The sequence below is a fragment of the Chiloscyllium plagiosum genome, unplaced genomic scaffold (genome assembly GCF_037043375.1).
Source record: "Chiloscyllium plagiosum isolate Xiang-an unplaced genomic scaffold, Cpla_swu_hap1 HiC_scaffold_45, whole genome shotgun sequence".
Taxonomy (NCBI): Eukaryota; Metazoa; Chordata; class Chondrichthyes; order Orectolobiformes; family Hemiscylliidae; genus Chiloscyllium; species Chiloscyllium plagiosum.
The window spans coordinates 15,107,734-15,126,331 of record NW_028270183.1 but is presented as its reverse complement, the minus strand read 5'-3'; the positions used below and the strand labels follow the sequence as shown (position 1 = coordinate 15,126,331).

The window sequence follows — 18,598 nt, the reverse complement described above, 5'->3', positions numbered from 1 at the left end:
CTCTGTGTTACGACTTAAGAAAGCGTAATTGTCCATGGCAATGTTTTTTTTTTATGGCATTACAAATTAATGCAACAAAATCAGTCTTCAGGATCTCCATTGCTGGGTGAGAGCTCATTTCATAGTTTTCAACTCTGTGCTTTTTGCGATTGACTGACAGAAATGCAAGTGCAGTCCTGTGTGACAATGGTGCAAATTCTAAATTGGTTTGCACTGGGAAGAGAGCCATTGTGCCAGACACTGTAATAGAATTCCACTTTCTAGATTTTAATATCTCGCTACTCGGAGTAAAGCGGAGTAAAACTTTGGTTTGGAGTTTGTCTTTTCTCAGTTGTGTGATCATCTACTAGAAGGCTTTTAATTACTTGAATATTTTTTGATTTGAATACATTAAAAACTCTAGATTTTTCAGTGGATCATACTCGCATTTGCACCAGTCTTTTGCAGTGTATATTTATAATTTAACTTGAATTATATCCTGTTGAAGGATTACTCTGTTATTTGTGCTGTAAACCTGAAATAATTCCACCATTTACCCATGTCCAGAGTGTTCACGACATGTCCAACTAAGGCTCCCACATTCCCTCACCACTGAATGTTGACACATTTTTTTGTATGGAAATATTGAAAGTAGTCAAGTACTTTCTCTCAAGCTTTGGAATGATGTGATACAAATAAAGCATCATTCCTGAGCTGATGTACTCTCAGCAAGCATGGGACCAGGTTGCTTTGGGCCTCAAATGGGAGACCCAGTTTGGCAAAGTCACTCTATTTTGTGATTTTTTTTTTTTGTTGTTTTAAAAAGAAGCCACCCAGCAACAACTCCGCCACATCCTATTTAAACAATGTTAAGGAGATTGTTGAAAGATCCATTTCAAGTGTTTGCTGATTTCATTTTCTAAGCAGACATGATCCAGACTGGTTGCTACCTCCTTACAGGAAAATTCCCAGTCTCTCTCCAGTGACTTCTTGACAATCGGGTCATAATGGGAGAACACAAGATAGGAATAATCTATAGTGTGATTTTTTTTTTCTAAAAGTTCCACAAGTCATCATATTTTTAATAACTTTTGGATTTATATAATATGACAGCAAACTAAATGGCATATTTAAAATATACCCCATAAAACTTTTTTACTGTTAATATTATGATGGACTTCAAAACTGCTAACCATAATATACAGTACACCTTTTTTTTTTCTATTGTCGCCATTTTAATTGTTTCAGTATCTGTGAGAAACTGAAAAAGCATGAACATACTACATAACAACAACATTCTTTTAATTTTAAATGCTGTTTCCAAATTGCTTCTATCATTTACATATTCCTAAGTTATAAAGTCTTTTTTATTGTGCATGGGCTTTATAAATATGTCCGGCCATCAGGTCTTTCCCGATGTGTTGATTTTACATTGCTGAAGCCTGCGGCTTTAATAGAAATAAAGATTTCCTCATACGTAGAATCCTTCACATCAATGCCTGTAAACATGCACTGATTTTTGATATTTGAATGATCTGTTTTTGTGCAGTGAGCACATTGAATGGATATAATTTCTTGCATTCTTGATCCTTTTAGATGATTTACTTTATGGGAAAATCACCCACATGCCGAATTGAGGACTATACAAATAAAGCGAGTAATCATAGTTTACAACAGTTTATTAATATTAAAATTAGAATAAAGTATAAAACAAAGGGATTACCCACTTAAGTCTTTCAGTATACAATACATTGCAAAATGCTGGTCTGTTCCATTTACAAAAAGTTTAGACTCTGCATATTATATTAGAGTCTACAGTTCACCTGTTGTTGGGTTGAATTCATTGTTTCTCATTCATTTGCATACTACATATAGTTTTTATAAAATAGGAGATCAGGCTATTTTGTAAGCTGTTCCTTCTTTGCAGAATAGTTTAATTTTTTTGTTTCCACTTCCTAGTTACTTTTAGTGCAATAGTGGTAATGGCAGCTGGGATTCCAGGATCTTCCAGCAAAACTGAAAATCTGCTTTCTTAGCCAGGGAACATACATTCAGTCCGAATGCTATTTCTAGATCACAGACTTGGGTCCAGGCAGTGATCTGTATTTTATTTTAGTTCAGCATAGTTTTAAATTTACAAAAATGTAAGTGCTGTTCACTCCTTCAGCGTACAGTTCTTCATTAATTTTATTTGCGTTTTACCCAGCGGGAAACTAACCCCCAATGCAACACAGTTTAAATATCTTGGTGAGTGCCATGCTGATCAAACAAGAAACAGTCAGATGGTCTATTGGATTTGTGTATTGCCTCCTAGCTCCATACCAGAGTACAGTTAGGGATAATCCACTCTAATGGTATAATTGCAGCCACTGATGTGGGATGGTTGTTCAGCTTTATTATGTAGAATTAACAATTCATTAGGCCACTCATCCTGACCAGTTTCTGCTCCACACCAAGTTCTTCCCAGTAAATTTATTTCATCTCCTTTTTATCAGAATATCCTTCCATATCTTTCTCTTTTACAGCTTTCTCTTTAAATGCATCTTTGTTGTCATCGACCATTCCACGTGGTAGCAAGTTCCACATTCTCATCACAAAGCAGTTTCTCCTTTAATACTTTATTTGATTAATTAGTGACTATCTTGTAGCTTGAACTTCCCTGTATATCTAGCTGACAAACTCTTCCATAGTTTTGAAGACCTCCAAGGAAAGAGCCTCTGCATGTATAACCTTTTTCAGTAGTTGTATTCTCTTTGCATGGGTATCATCTTGTAAGTAGATTTTGGTAAATCTTTCCCTGTCATATTGTTTATTGGTCAATGATTCACTTAATTTCCTACGACAGAATTCCCCTGATCTGTCTTGGTCATACAGACAGTTGTTGATCACGAATTTGTGCTGTGAACCTTTGTATAGTCTGGCTTGATATGTAAGCTATTGCTGTCTGTCTTTTTCTACTGTGTAGTTTTGGTTGGGTTCCGTGCCATGATCTCCATCCATATACCTTCAACATGAGAGTTTGGGAAAGATTTTTGTTTTATTGTTCCATCCAGCACTGACTGGACAGTCTTTCCAAATCACCTGGTCAAAACTCTTAACTCTGTAACAAGCTGATGAACACAACAATAGCAGCTTTGAGTTGACAGCATTGTTCTGTATCAGCAGCAAATTAGTACTTAGCCAGTAAGCTATTGAAAGCTCCCAGACATTTTAATAGGCATCTGGTTTATCATCAAACCAAAAAATAATAACGCCATTTTTGGGAGTAAGTATTTTGTTCTGGGAATGAATGTGATGTGACTCAAGCTTGTATTTTGTTTGAACTTAAATAGATGGGAACCTATATGCCACAACTTTTAGCACTGCTGGTTATAGGGTCAGTGCAAGTCTGCTGTGTTGGCTCACTATAACCTCAGTTTGAAGTTACTGTTTTGAAAGGGCTCCCTTTTTTGTTTTTTGAAAATAACATTATTCTCTACCTTGCCTCCATATAGTTGTGTTTAGATATTAGCTTAGTTGCTATGATGTCCTGTGCACATTATAATTATGTCACTGTCTCTAATTGTCAATGAAGGAGCAAATTTACCACCATGGTATTGTCTGTATTCACAAATTCTGCTTTCAGTGACAATATAATGCAGTGTGTTGGAACCAACCTGATTTTTTTTTCTCTTTTTTACTTCTTTGTTTTTTCCTGTTATGATGACTAGCTACTAACCTAGAGGCTGATTTGCTTTAAAAAAATAAATAACTGGTGTAGGTTTGTGTTTCCTTTCTACCCACTTTTTTTCCCCATACTCCATCCAAGAATTGTCTGGCAAAGTTAGATTGCATTTGATCAGTGGCTGAGCATTTCATCTGTAAATGCTATGGAGAGAAGAATTGTGATATCACATGGTCTACTTCATAACTGTTGGTGGTGAAGTGCAGTGATGTCAGCCAAATTGACCACTGCTTCAACCAAAATATGACCAGGCACAATTTTGGTCCCATTTGCCTTCTAAAGGGAAACACTAATTGGTTGTCTCAGTTACTGCCTTTATGGATAACTATTTTCTGGTTTGAGTTGAGTTCATTTGAAATCACAACACCGTAGTTGACCCTGAGCATCCTTTGGCTTAAAGAGATATAGAAAAGCTTTTTTTCAAAAAAAAAACCACCCCTCCCAATTCCCTAGCCAATAATTTACTGCCTAGACTTTGATGAATCAAGACCACTTAGTTCTGTTCCTCGCAGGGACTTGGCCGTTATTGAATTGTAACCAGACAGAATTGCCTTCTTTTAGCAAGATGAGAGGTGAAAGTTTTACACTGTAATTTGGGAGTGAGAGTCAAGTTGTGGTTTATTATATGCTCGGATTGTGTTCAATTTTCAACACATAGAGTCTTTTTTGTTTTACCTCTCCAATGATGCTGGAATGATTTATTGTACTGGGTATATTGTAATACAGATGTATCTTCCACTTTAGCAAATCCACTACTCTGAATCTGAGATCCCACCTAGTATTCAGTCCTGAAGTTCCATATTCAGATTACCTCCAGTCAAATTCCAGATTTCAGTCCTCTCAATACTTAGAAATCCTGGTCGAAACATAACTCTTATTAATGAATTAGGCATGTTAACAAACTGTGATACTGATTTGATTGCTGTGGCAATTCTAGAAAGCACAGCACTGGCACCAAGCATTGTTGAACTTTAGTGATGCATTAATGAGGAATGAGCTTTATGCTTTTGTATGGTGCTTTTCCCTCCCTTTGTTGTATTTTACTGGAAGGTTTCTCTCTCCTCCTCTCTTCACAGCCAACACTGGGATAGTGAATCACACTCACTCAAGACTGGGATCCATTATGAGCACAGGATTTATACAGGGTAAAGACATGGCCCTGAATCCCTCTGAGGCTTGACCGGTCGAATGAAACTTGCCAATGGAAACGCAACTGCTTGGCTCCAGGCACCCATAGCAACCTGTAGCCAATCCAGTTCCTTCTAGGATTGGCAGACTGCACCCAGGAGCTGATAATGTAATAAAGGGTTGGCTGGCCTGCTTGATAAGATGCACTTCGCACAGGGAGAACTGAACTTTCTGTTGAATGAATGGTTAAATGTATTAGCAAGCACAGTGCAAGCTATGACATGAAGTTTAACTGTGCTCTCCATCAGCTTCAAGTTTTGGTGTCCATGTGAATTATTGGAACACTACAAATATTATACTATATTTCTTTTTCTTTTTTCAGTGCTGCCTATTTCTAATAGTTCAAAGGTTGAACTATACTAATTGTGAAAATTGAAGGTTGCAATCTGGAATGCTTGTTCAGCTGAACACTGCTGGGGAGGGAGGTCTCCAGGCCAGTGTCCATGTTGACATAATCTTTTCATGATCTCAATGCTGTTTTTGTTATGCCCTGATGCATGATTGTATATTAATGCTTGTCTGGTAACAAGCTGGTGCTTGCTGTTAATTTGTACAACCATACAGTGAAACAGACACTGGAAGATCATCCATTTGATGGAACCCTAAATGTTCCTCTTTCCTGTCAGACCCCTAGAGCTTGAGCAACAACACTGAAGCATGGGAGTTTGTTCTAATTGTTTGGGGTTGTTGCATTGTACCCTTTACTCAAAGCAGTTGGTGACTTTGAAGTTTTCATTTCATTTTATCATAAAATATATACATCATAAAGGCACAGCTGGTTTGTTGGTCCCTGAAATGATGAGACACTTTGATGTTTCTGGTGCAGATCATTCATCAGACCAAAATGTTAACTCATCCTTTTTTTGTTGAGGTTGATGGAACTCTGTTTCAGAATTTTACTTTTGTCTTTCTGACTCTGAGGTTTGAATTGGTTTCAGAATTTTACTTTTGTCTTTCTGACTCTGAGGTTTGAATTGATCTCCCTGTGCAAGTGTGTATCTCTTTCTTCTCTGATACAGACCAGTTGTCCAGTGTTCCAGCTATCATTCCAACTCTCCCAGGGGATCCTCAATATTGCCGCTGCTATAATGAATTTTACCTGAATTGGTTGATACTTTCTTTAATAATGATGTGCCAATTCTGTTACCATTCAGTAAACCTAGTGTGTTTGTTTATTTCTGTTAAACATTTGTTTACAAATAATCATGTCATAAAAATGAGCACAGTTGAATCTTTTCTCCATTTTGGATCCCCTGGAGGGGGAAGAATGGCCTTGAGTTGGAACCTAGGCTGTAAGGCTAGCTGTTTATGATGTTGATGGGATTGTTTTGTTCTCTGCATGGTTCATCATCTTCCAGGCTCCCTTCCCTGTAGGAATTCCCTTGGCAGCAGGCTGCTACAGGTGCCTGGAGTCGGATTTCTGTCAGTAAGGTTCATAGCATGCTGGTAACGATAAAGTGTTGATTAAAGGCCCTGTGTCTTCCCATAGCTTATGGTAGGTATGTACGTCGCTATTGAAAGGCTTTGGGCTTCCAGCAGCGGCAGGAAATAGTGAATGGATGTGTCCAAAAGACATGATCCTCTGAGTAACTGTCTGTTATGGGTGTATTTTTTAAAAATATTTGAAAATATGACAACACAGGGTCTTTAATGCGCACTCTGTTTTGTTTTTGGCTTAGAAAATTCATCTCAATGTGGAGAAAAGAAAGCACTGTGCAGAAAGTCAAATGAGGTCTAGCCTTGCTTGTTGTGTTATTGTTGGGGCCAAACCTTCCTTACCAAACATGGGAGACTGGGTTGGGAGCTTCCTTTTAAAAATCTAAAGCCTTTGGGGCAGCACAGTAGCTCAGTGGGTAGCACTGCTGCCTCACAGCACCAGGGTCGATTCCAGCCTCGGGCAACTGTCTGTGTGGAGTTTGCACATTCTCCCCGTGTCAGTGTGGTTTCTTCCGGGTGCTCCGGTTTCCCCCCTCAGTCCAAAGATGTGCGGGTCAGGTGAATTGGCCATGCTAAATTGCCCATAGTGTTAGGTGCATTAGTCAGGGGGAAATGGGTCTGGGTGGGTTACCTTTCGGAAGGTCGGTGTGGACTGATTGGGCCAAAGGCCTGTTTCCACGCTGTTCAAATCTAATCTAATCTAATCTAATCTAATCTAACTCGACTATCAAAGGTATCTTCTGTTTGCTCCCCTCCAAGGAAACCAAATACAAATCAAATACTGGGAGATTGTCTTTTAAAGCTGCCAAATAATATTGGATTGTGTGTGCAAGAGATCTGTACTTTCCCTTCTCCTCTCCCCTAGTTGAAATGTAGGGACCACTTGGCAGTATTTTTAGTTCTCTCCAAGACAACACTGCTGAATAGGAATTGGTTAGTATGGCCTACTAAACTATCTCAGTTATCCTGTAAGCCACTTGACAGCTGAGGTCTGCATTTTGATAGGAGTGAACAAGTAGAAACTGAGGGTGTATGACATGGGACTGAATCAGAGGACGAAATTTTCTCCTCCGCCATCACCACAAGCAAAATTTAATGCAGGCACATTGTATGTGTGTGTGTGTGTTCGTGCAACTTCACTGCAACTGGATGCACCAGCAAAATAAATTGAGGTATAAGAGCCTTTCGCGTTTTTCAAGGATTTCAGTAGCAGTCTTGTGCTATTGTCAGAAATTTTTTTTAAAAAATTGGTCTTATGATGCTTATTTAACATAAATGGCTGCATTATTTTGATAATGAAACCTGGTGATTAATATACACCAACGCGCGCTCTCTCTGACCCCAGCATGGTTTGACTTTTTCAAGCAAAGAAGCTTCTTTGACTATATTAGGCACTTAGTTAAGCAGCCCTTTGGTCCTCTAAAGCTCATTTTTCATTTACCTTCAGTCATCTCAAAGATAAACTTTGGGACAATTTCTGTTTCGTACATCTAATTAGGATTAAAGGGATCTAATTTAACCCAAATGGAAGAAACTTATTCTGTGAATTTGGTCAGAGATGCTATCGCGTTTCGAATTTGCACGAGTACTTTTGCATATAGCACAATCAAGAAAATCTATGATTTCTAAAACCTACTGTGAAATACTCGTTCTGAGTTGATGAATGCAGTACACAGCATGTCCCTTTGTTTGCAACAGAAATACTCCTTACAAGGGCTCCTGGGGTGAAAAATTTGAGAGTTTAGAAATAGATTTTACTTATGGCTTTTTCTTTTTGTCTCTTGGGTTTCTGAAACTTTGCTCAAACATTGCATGGGGTAAATATTTGAGGAATGCCCAAATGGATAGGAAGTGTTGTGTTTGATCTGTTGATATCTAATTGCATCTGTCGTCTCAAGCCAAACCTTGCCATAAAGTTAGATTGAATTTGCCAAGATCATCACAAACTGAATAATCACCTTCAACATTTCACATCTTGAACTTCAGTTTTTTAAACTAAATGGACATTCCCACAGTCTGTCTTGTGCTCTTTCATTGGCCAGTTACATTGGCCCGAGATCTAAATGTTGCTATTTCCTATAACTAACTTGCTCAAAAACCTTTTTTTAAAAAGAAAAATTGCATGTATTTTATGAATTTCTCTCAAATGTTAGCCTTTTGTTTAAAACCAACAGGTAGATACTAGACCTTGGAGTTAGAGGGGGCTTATAAGTTTCCTGCTCCTAGTTACTCTTCAGTGGACCCCCTCCCCACTCACCAAACTATTTGGAAATGAGTGCCAATGAGAATAGGCTCACGATCAGGCCTTCCTTCTCCCCTTCTGTATGCACTGTGGTTAAATAATCTGTAAACACTCTCTCTCAGCCTGTCAATAGTGATGCTTGAGCAAGGTAGCACGGCAGCTAATTCCTGTGGAACTAAATCTTAGCAGAAGGCAGTTTTCAGGAGAAAAGAGAGAATTGGCAACAAGATAATATTCAAAAAAAGTTTAGATTTATGCCAACTGTTCTTCATATTGTTAGCTCCTAAATTTAGCTTTATGCTACTTAGGGGTTTGAGTGCTCAGTGTGGAGGATCAAAATCATATGCCAGATATCAACTAATAGCACAGCACTGTCCGGGATTAAGATTTTAAATTTATCTGAAGGGGATAATGAAAAGAAATGTGTATCACTGGCCCCTTCTCTCCATCTACTCCCCCGAGTGGCCATATTTTCTAACTTTGCTTCTTTGGTTGCTTTCAGTGCTGGGTATATAGGTTTGAATGGGATAACCTATTTAGTTGAGTGATTTGTTGACCCATCTAAGAGCCCAACCAAAGTGAGTGGGTAGCAAACAGCAGACTGCCCTGTGGAGAAACACTAGCTTGGAAATCCAGCAGTTCCACTGCTTGAGCATCCAGCTAGCTTTCTGAAACCCAGGAGCATCTGAGAGAGGATTTGATTTGAAATTTGGATTTGGGCATTAGTACAGGAAAGATTTGAGTGGCCATTTATAATGTAAGGCTTTTTTTAACCTGTGTAATTGTATTTATGACTGTCTTTTTGTTCTGTTCTGTTTTGTTAGGGTCTTCAAGCGGTGGACAGGGTGGAGTGATTGCCAGTAGCAGCCACTATCCAATCAACAGTCAGTTTACCATTGGCGGTGCTGCCATCTCCATGGCTTCTCCAATGTCCATAAGCACCAACACAATGCACTATGGGAGCTAAGAATTCATGATACCACCTCCGACTTTTTGAACTGACACTTTCGAGAGGATACAAACCAAATCCAGATTCAGTTCCCTCTCCAAAAAACCCAATCTCTGAATTGTCCAAATTCATTGTCCATGGATTTAGTTCAGCCTGAGGGTGGGGGTGTGTGTGTGTGCGTGTGTGTGTGTGTGTGTGTGTGTGCGCGCGCGCGAGCTTTGTTTTTGCCATTGGGAATGACAACATACAAATTATTTGATACCAGACTTGTAAAGTTTTATATAACAAAAATGGGGGTGGGAAAATAAATGCTGTTTTGGTCCTGCGATTAGACTGCGTAGTTCATAAATTTTCTCATCAGTTTGATGTTGGAACGCTGCAATTAACATATCTTTTAAAACAGACGTGTCCAGTATGTTGGGGGCAGATAGTTGATAGGAGTTATCCATTACCTGTTTTACCTTTGACTTTTCCTTCTCTGATGTCTCTCGCCCCCTCACCCAACTTCCCAACCCCAACCTAAATCTGGTTAATTGAAGATCTTGGGTTAATGGAGACTGTTAGTTGAAAGTTTCAAAAGTGACAAATATCGGCTGTAAACGTAATAAATATTACAAATGTTTTTGATAATTAAGACATTTTATCATTTAAGGTTTTCTTTCTATAAGGCAATTTCTTTTAAGTGTGGATAGACTGCATGAAAAATGTTTTTCCCCAACTCCTTTGAAACCTACAGTGATTGGAAAGTTTCCAGGCTCATCTCATGGAGGAAGTGTTTCTCAGGGCTGATACGAACTGAGTAGCTGTAGGAAAGGAGCAGGTATCTGAACATTGTTGAGTTCTTTCTTGGCACCTGTCTGATTTGCTTCTTGTGTGTCTTACTTCCATTTTGACCGTTTTGCAGCATCTCCACAAAGCCAGAAGCTTGAACCTGTTTGAATTAGTGCTGTTTTTGGGGTAGCTAAAAATTGCACAGCTTATCTGTTCCTCGACAATGCCAAGAGCACCCATGCGCTGGCCAGCTCTTGATCCAAACCAACGTATTAATGCTTTTTAGCTTTATGACTGTTTAGATTAAAGAGGGAATGATTAACAGTCCTACATCATTTGTCTTTCTGTATCCAATTGTTTGATTTCTCTGTTCTACCTTTATGCTGTCATTTTTGTTGTGATTTCAGCTTTGTGTTGAAACTGCAATGCTAGTTAGTTGAGCAACCTGCACCACTGCTAGTGCCGCTGCTCTTGGAATGGCAGGCACCGTACACTCACTCAAAACGGGTCCGACTACCTTAGTGCAAGTATATGTGTATATTGAATATCACCTCCATACACAAAAAGGAATGCTGCAGATTTGGTGGTAGATGTATTCACTAGCAACAGGTCATTGTGGTTAGGGTATGGGATTTTGTACTTCACACTCCAGATAAACTAAGTTATATTTGCCCACACCTTTCTGTGATTAACTTCCAAATCTATAGATTGAAGGTAATGAAAACTTCCACTTTTCTATCAGCTCTTAGAGGGAACCAGACTGTTTTTCCAGTATTTTCTGATTGTTACAATATCTGTATATTTCTATTGAAATAGTTGTATTATTACTGGCAGCAATCTCTGATAGAAGGAAGAATTTCTTTAAACTGAGGATTGACTGTAGAACCTAGCTGTCTTGTCATACAAGATGTTTTTCTTTGAAGAGAGGATTCAAATCAGCCAAATTCTTTGCTTTCCAATATCTTGGACCCCAACTCTGATGAGTTTGTTGACTGCCTTCATTTTTCAGATGTCGATTAATGCTAATGCTTTGTTCAGGAGATGGAGAGAGGTTGTATTGATTTTCTTGAAGCACTCAAGCTTTGTAAATTTGGCGGACAGTTTCTGGTTCAGGCAAATTTTATTTCATATGGTGAGTTGAAGTATTGAGGATTAGTAGATTCGGAATGAACGGGTCAGCTATACCTATAGAAGAAAGACACCTTCTGCAATTGATCATTGTCTTGAGTCATTGCTGAGGCTTGAAATATAAGAATTGATGGTGCATTTGTTAGATTTACCTGCATCTCTGGTACAGGTCTAGCATAGCAATTAGTAAGAGCTCTTTGGAAACCTATGGGTGTGGGATGTGGCGGAGAGGTATTAGTTGTGCTGCTGTGCAAGGTGGGTATACATGTACTCCAGATAGAATTATCTATTGCTTTGTGCACAAAAGCTGATCGCACATTTGGCCCATTTAGTAAAGCTTTGTGGGTGCCTATTGAAATTCCAGTTCTTTGTTGTGGCATTGAAAGTTCCATTGTTCACAGGTGGCTGGTTACATTCTCATTTGCATAATAATTTCTGGGACAATGGGTCTCATTTAAACTGAACTTTTCATTGAATCAGGAGGTGGATACCCACAGCATTATGTCAATGACCCTGGATCCCAAACTAATTATTAGATGGTAACTTTTAACAAATTTGTATCTACAGTATTGTTAGTCACAGGTCACTTATGCTGTTGCAGTAGCTCCAAGACAGTGATTATTCTGCAGAATTGTCTATCAAGGAAGCGTTTTGGACAAAGTCTAGTCGTAATTTATTGTGAATATTCTTTTTAGATTTGTTTTATTTTTGGAGTAGAAAACTGTTAGTTGCTTCCTGCCTGGAAGAAAAATTGTTGTCTCGCTGGACATGATCCTAAGTAACTCTCTGCTTTGCTGGCGATGATTTTAAAGAAAGGTCCTATGACTCAGAAGTGAACCACTTTAATAATCCCCGTCCTTGCTACCTCACCCGTAGCTATTTTGCTCACAATGGCTTTGGAGTGGTTGCCTGAGACAGGCTATTGATGTGTTTTAACTGTTGGCACACGAGCTGCAAAAGGTTTAAGTTTTCTGCTATTCCTCAATCTTCTGGTAAGGGTGTCTTGTTTCAGAAGAGCTGTTAATTCAATTTGATTTTAACATTGGTTGACAAGCAGTACAAATGAAAGAGTCCAGCACAGTCATTGTTTGTTCTCTGATCTCTTCCCCACCAGTCACTATTGTCCTAGTGACTCTCTTTTTTTACTCCATTCCCCAAAAAGTACTAAATTGTTAACCATACCTCCCAAAAGGTATCCAGTTTGTAAAAGTTGTATGACACCTTCTGCCTTGCTGTCCAATCAGAAATAAATCTGGGTTCATAAATGATTACTTTCACTCTGAACCCTTCCACGTAGCTTTGAGCTGAACATTGGGATTTTTGGCAACTACTGACTGAGCACAGCCATTTGGGCATCAAGAGGAGTCTGAGAAAAGTGAATGGTGCCTCAGCTAATGCACCAGTATAATCCATCCATGACTAGTGGATAAGGCACCTGTGATTTCTCCCTGCCCAACCTGTCAAAACCCATACCCATTGTTTCGGTCCTAAACGGTGACCTGATCTTGTATGGGTCTATAGAGTGCGTGTTATATACTACACAATGTTCAGATCAATCTGGTTGGTAAATATTTTAATACATCAATAGGTTTTTGTGGCTCTGAAAATCGGTTGATACATCCTAAAGTCGAGGGATTATTTTTGGGGTTGAGACTTTGTCCTGCGATTTAGCTTAGCTTAGCTTGGCTTGTCTGGAGTGACTTCCATACAACCAAGGTTTGGGCTACTTGCTTAATATTTCTGTGGAAACCGTACACCTCGGCTTTGCCTATATGTTTTCTTGACCTGGACATCAAAAAGTATCATTGTTCCTCTTTTTCTTGAGGGTCAAACTAGTATTAGTCTATTAATCACTATCAGATTGTTTGTTTCTTTTTTTTAAGCTTTTAACCCATGCCAATGGGAACAGAAAATATGGCTTTTCAGAATATAAATAAAACATTGGCACCCATTAGGATCCACAAAGCTCTGCTCAATATATAGAGAATGCTTCTTAAGTGCTAGTTAGGTATTGGAGTTTTACAGTGTGGAACTCTTAAGTTATATAGGCATGAATGAGTCATTGTGCACAGCTGAAGGAACACTTGCAATGTATTGTCAGGTTTATTAGTGAATGATCGCTGAATCTTGGTGCAGTGTGCACCACCTATAATTCTACAAGGTGTGTGAACTTTGCGCCATAATCCTGTGTCAGTGTGATCCCTAATTGAGTATTACAGAGCAGGCATGATTTCAACATTAGCCTCAACCATCTCAATTAGGCTGTTTTGTAGAATATTTCTACAGTAAAAAGGATTTTAAAAAAATTTAGAATGGGTAAGGGTTTAATGTGATAAATTATCACAGCGATGGCTGACAGCAAGGATAATTGATCTGCGATTAGCTGGGCAGGGGGCATAGTAACTGGTGAAACTTGAATGGAACAGTTCAGAGTTACTAATGTGGATCCCATTTGAAAGTTTGGGATTCCCCTTTTAATTGGACCTATTTTTGTAATCCATGCAGCTAGAGTTGTGTTGAAGTGAATTGTGAACAAATAATTTTGGAAAGATGTCGCTCATCTGATGAATTAAACTCTGGTGGATCTGCCCTTGTAAATGTTTTCCCTGTACAATTTGTACAAAGCATTGGGCCGAATTTTTATTCTGCTTTTGGGCTTTTTAAAATCATCTCCTACTTTACAAATGAGGCTTGTTATTGACCCTGAACTATTCTTGTTAATCCATTTACAGCTATCCTGATCCAAACCTTGCTAGAGGGTTTTACCAACATGTAGTTTAGTGTTTTAGTATAATCTAGAAATGTTTCTGTAGTCTTGCTAGACCTTTATTCATCTGTGTTGTGTGTAGATTTTATTACAGCGACATGAGATTGTTAGACCATATTAGAAAATCATCCTGTAATACATGAATTATCAAATAAAACACTAATATTAGATGGTTTTGAGTGATCTTTAATTTATTTTTCTCTTCCTTGCAAAGTCCAGATGGGAGAATGCAGTTTCCTTGTGTGATGTGCTTCTCTAGCTATTGTTGTTGATCAATGGGCTACAAACCAGGATTGCTTATACTCTGCATTTTCCAAGAGATGACTAATTTGCAACCTCCAGTGCAGCATCGTACTACAACATCATCCCATTGAGATTAGTAATGTAACATTAACTTGCCATTTAAAACTTGTGAACTGACTATCCCAAACCTTCGATCTACAACTGATGGAGAGCCCATTTATGCAATAAGCCATGTAGTGCTTGGCTTAACAATGAGAACTGTTGTTGGCTCAGATTACTGCTCAGCCATAGCCCCAGAAGAAAGAGATGTTTTGCTCCAATTTTCTTCTGCTGTAAGGTGCAACTTGGGTGAAGATCACCCATGCCTTGCTGTGATTACCCTCGCTTATGATAAACATTCACTATCTAGCCCCACCCATTTTGTTACCACTTGGAAATATACATAATGAATTAGTGCCTGGTAAACTTAGCAATTGTGTACTTTGTTCAATTGTATTAACTCTGTAGAAATCCAGTTCAGTTGGTCCAACTAAAAAGTCAATCAGCAAGTGCAGAGATTTCCGGAGATTTTTCAGAAGCCATTTTGTCAACTTAGTGAACTTTATGGGTCTATTCTGACTGTGTCTGTTTGAAGTTTGACTCTCATTTCAGCGAGTCAGGTTCAATAACTCTACAACCTCTTTCTCATGGCCACGCTGGAGAAACTAGTGCACCAGCTATCCCTGTTCCAAGACACTACATCACATTATTGTAAACTCGACCCCAGAGATTGGAGTTCAAATCCCATGTTGTGAAAACTCACTTAACAATGTTACAGCCCATGAATTATTTAGTGTAAGCTCTTCAGTGCTCTCCAGTGTTGTCTTGATTTGTCCTGAAATAGCAAAGGCAGAACCCATTATCATTTCAATGAAGGTAGCAAAAATGTTAATTCTGTAGCCATTATTCTAGAAATCCATGTTGTTACTTGTGGGAATAAAACTTGTGATATTACATTTGAAAGCTTGAAGTTTTTATTTTCACGTTTCTAAGTATCCATATTTAGTCGTCATCAACTAGGAGGCAGGATGGAATCGGGAAATTACCTCTAAGATGCTGTATAGCAGCATTTCACGAATGTTTTCCTGTTGTGATTCCATTTATTGGGGCTTGAAAATTGTTGTCTCCTCAGAGATGTAAGACAGGTTGTTGGTTGATGGGAAATGTTCATCCTGGAGTTAAAAATCTCACAACACCAGGTTATGTTCCAACAAGTTTATTTGGAAGCACTAGCTATCAGAGCACTGCTCTTCATCAGGTGGTTGTGGAAATATAAGATCATAGCAAAAGTTTACTGTGTGATGTAATTTTATATTGAAAAAGACCTGGATTGCTTAAGTCTCATCTTTTAGAATGGAGTTTCATCGTGGAGTTCAGTTACTAGTGGTGTACCGCAAGAATCTGTTTGGGGGCCAGTGCTGTTTATCATTGTTATAAATAACCTGGATGTGGCCATAGAAGGATGGGTTAGTAAATTTGTGGACGACACTAAAGTTAGTGGAATTGTGGACTGTGGAAGGATGCTACAGGTTATAGAGGGACTTGGAAAACCTGCAGAGCTGGGCTAAGAGGTGGCAAATGGAATTTAATGTGGAAAAGTGTGAGGTGATTCACTTTGGAAGGAGTAACAGGAATACAGAGTACTGGGCTAATGTTAAGATTCTTGGAAGTGTGGATGAGCAGAGAGATCTGTATCTATGTGCATAGATTCCTGAAAGTTCCACCCAGGTTGATAGGGTTGTTAAGAAGGCATACGGTGTGTTAGCTTTTATTGGTAGAGGGATTGGTTTCAGAGCCATGAGGTCATGTTGCAGCTGTACAAAACTCTGGTGCGGCCGCACTTGGAGTGTTGTGTAAGTTCTGGTTGCCGCATTATAGGAAGGATGTGGAAGCATTGGAAAGGGTGCAGAGGAGATTTACCAGGATGTTGCCTGGTATGGAGGGAAGGTCTTATAAGGAAAGATTTGAGAGTCTTGAGGCTGTTTTCATTAGAGAGAAGGTGGTTAAGAGGTGACTTAATAGAGGCATACATGATAGGGTGGACAGTGAGAGCCTTTTTCCTCTGGTGATGGCTAGCATGAGGGGACACCAGCTGAAAATTGAGGTTAATAGGTATTGGACAGATGTCAGAGGTATGTACTTTACTCAGTAGTAAGGGTGTGGTGTGGAATGCCCTGCCTGCAACAGTGATGGACTTGCCAATTTTAAGGGCATTTAAATGGTCATTGGATAAACATATGGATGATAATGGAATAATATAGGATAGATGGGATAGATTGGTTTCACAGGTCAGTGCAACATCGAGCCTGTACTGCGCTGTAATGTTCTATAAGTTAATGATATTGGGGCAGAATTGAGCCATTCCACCCATCTGCTGCACATTCGTTCATGGCTGATATGCTCCTCACCCCTATTTTCCTGCCTTCTATCCATATCCCTTCAATCTGTTACCAATTAAAAATCTAGCAGGTGAAAGTGAGGACTACAGATGCTGGAGTCGAGTGTGTGGTGCTGGAAAATCACAGCAGGTCAGGCAGCATCCAAGGATCATGAAAATCAACATTTCTGGCAAAAGCCCTTCATCAGGAATGAAAATGGGAGCATAGTGGATGGAGCAATAAATGGCAGGGGTGTGGGGGTAGGGCTGGGGGGAAAGTAGCTGAGTTCAATAGGTGGATGGAGGTGAGGGTAAAGGTGATAAGTCAGAGAGAAGGAAGATGGATAGGTCATGAGAGCAGTGTTGAGCTGGAAGGTTGGAACTGGGATAAGGTTGGGGGAGGGGAAATGAAGAAACTGGTGAAATCCACATTGATGCCATGGGGTTGGAATGTCCCGAGGCAGAAGATGAAGCGTTCTTCCTCCAGACGTCTAGTGGTAAGGGAGTGGCCATGGAGGAGGCCCAGGACCTGCAAGTCGGAAGTGGAGTTGAAGTGTTTGGCCATGGTGGGGTTGGTTGGTGCAAGTGTCCCAGAGATGTTCTCTGATGCACTCTGTGGGTAGGCGTCCTGCCTCCCCAATGTAAAGGTGACCACAGCGGGAGCAGCAGATACTGTAAATGGCATATGTGGAAGTGCAGATGAAACTTTGGATGTGGAAGGCTCCTTTGGGGCCTTGGAGGTGAGCGGGGAGATGTGGGTGCAGGTTTTGCAATTCCTGCGGTGGCAGGGGAAGGTGTGGACCTGATGAGGTAGTCACGGAGGGAACGGTCTTTTACGGAAAGCAGATCGGAGTGGAGCAGGATATTTATCTCTGGTGGCATCCCTTTGTAGGTGGCGGAAATGGTGGAGGATGATGCGATGTATATGGAGGTTGGTGGGGTGGAAGGTGAGGACCAGGGTGTTCTGTCCTTGTTTCTGGGAGCAGATGCAGCAGAGGTGAAGGAATTGGGAATAAAGGATAGCACTTTTGCAGGAGGCAGAGTGGGAGGAGGCGTAATCCAGATAGCTGTGGGATTCGGTGGGTTTATAGAAAATGTCAGTGTTGAGTCAGTCACCATTGATGGAGGGAGGTGTCAGAGATGGTCCAGGTGAATTTAAGGCCGGGGTGGAATATGTTGGTGAAGTTGATGAACTGTTCAACATCCTTGTGGGAGCATGAGGTGGCGCTGAGACAGTCATCAATGTCGCAGAGGAAAAGGTGGGGAGTGGTACCAGTGTAACTGTGGAAGATAGACTGTTCCACGTAACCGACAAAGAGACCGGCATAGTTGGGGCCAGTGCGGATGTCATAGCTACGCCTTTTGTCTAGAAGAAGTGGGAGGATTCAAAGGAGAAATTGTAGAGGGCGAGGACTAGTTCAGCCAAATGAATGCATGTCAGTGGAAGGGTACTGGTGGGGATATCTGGAGAGGAAGAAATGGAGGGCTCAGAAGTCCTGGTCATGGCGGATGGAGGTGTAGAAGAGCTGGATGTCCATAGTGAAGATGAGGCTTTGGGGTCCAGGGAAGCAGAAGTCTTGGAGGAGGTGGAGGTCATTGGTGGTGTCCTGAATGTATATGGGAAATTCCTGAACTGGGGGGATAGGACAGTATCGAGGTACGTGGAAATAAATTCTGTGGGGCAGGAGCAGGCTGAGACAATAGATCAGCTGAGGTAGTCAGGCTTGTGGATCTTGGATAGGAGGTAGAACCGG

At 40.0% G+C, this 18,598-nt stretch overlaps 1 protein-coding gene across 5 annotated transcripts in view; it reads left to right on the top strand.

Moving 5' to 3' along the window:
- The window catches only part of carm1 (coactivator-associated arginine methyltransferase 1), an 84,188-nt gene extending 68,758 nt beyond the window's left edge, over positions 1 to 15,430 (top strand). For 2 of the 5 annotated variants that reach the window (XM_043694810.2, XM_043694809.2), the window contains one exon: positions 9,395 to 14,353. In XM_043694810.2, coding sequence (XP_043550745.1) covers positions 9,395 to 9,537 — 143 coding nt within the window. In that variant the 3' untranslated portion in view covers positions 9,538 to 14,353. Of the gene's footprint in view, positions 1 to 4,779; positions 4,849 to 9,394; positions 14,354 to 14,399 lie in introns of those variants that run through there. The other 3 variants (XR_015754413.1, XR_015754414.1, XM_043694808.2) reach the window with 3 other exon arrangements.
- The last annotated feature ends 3,168 nt before the right edge of the window (positions 15,431 to 18,598 follow it).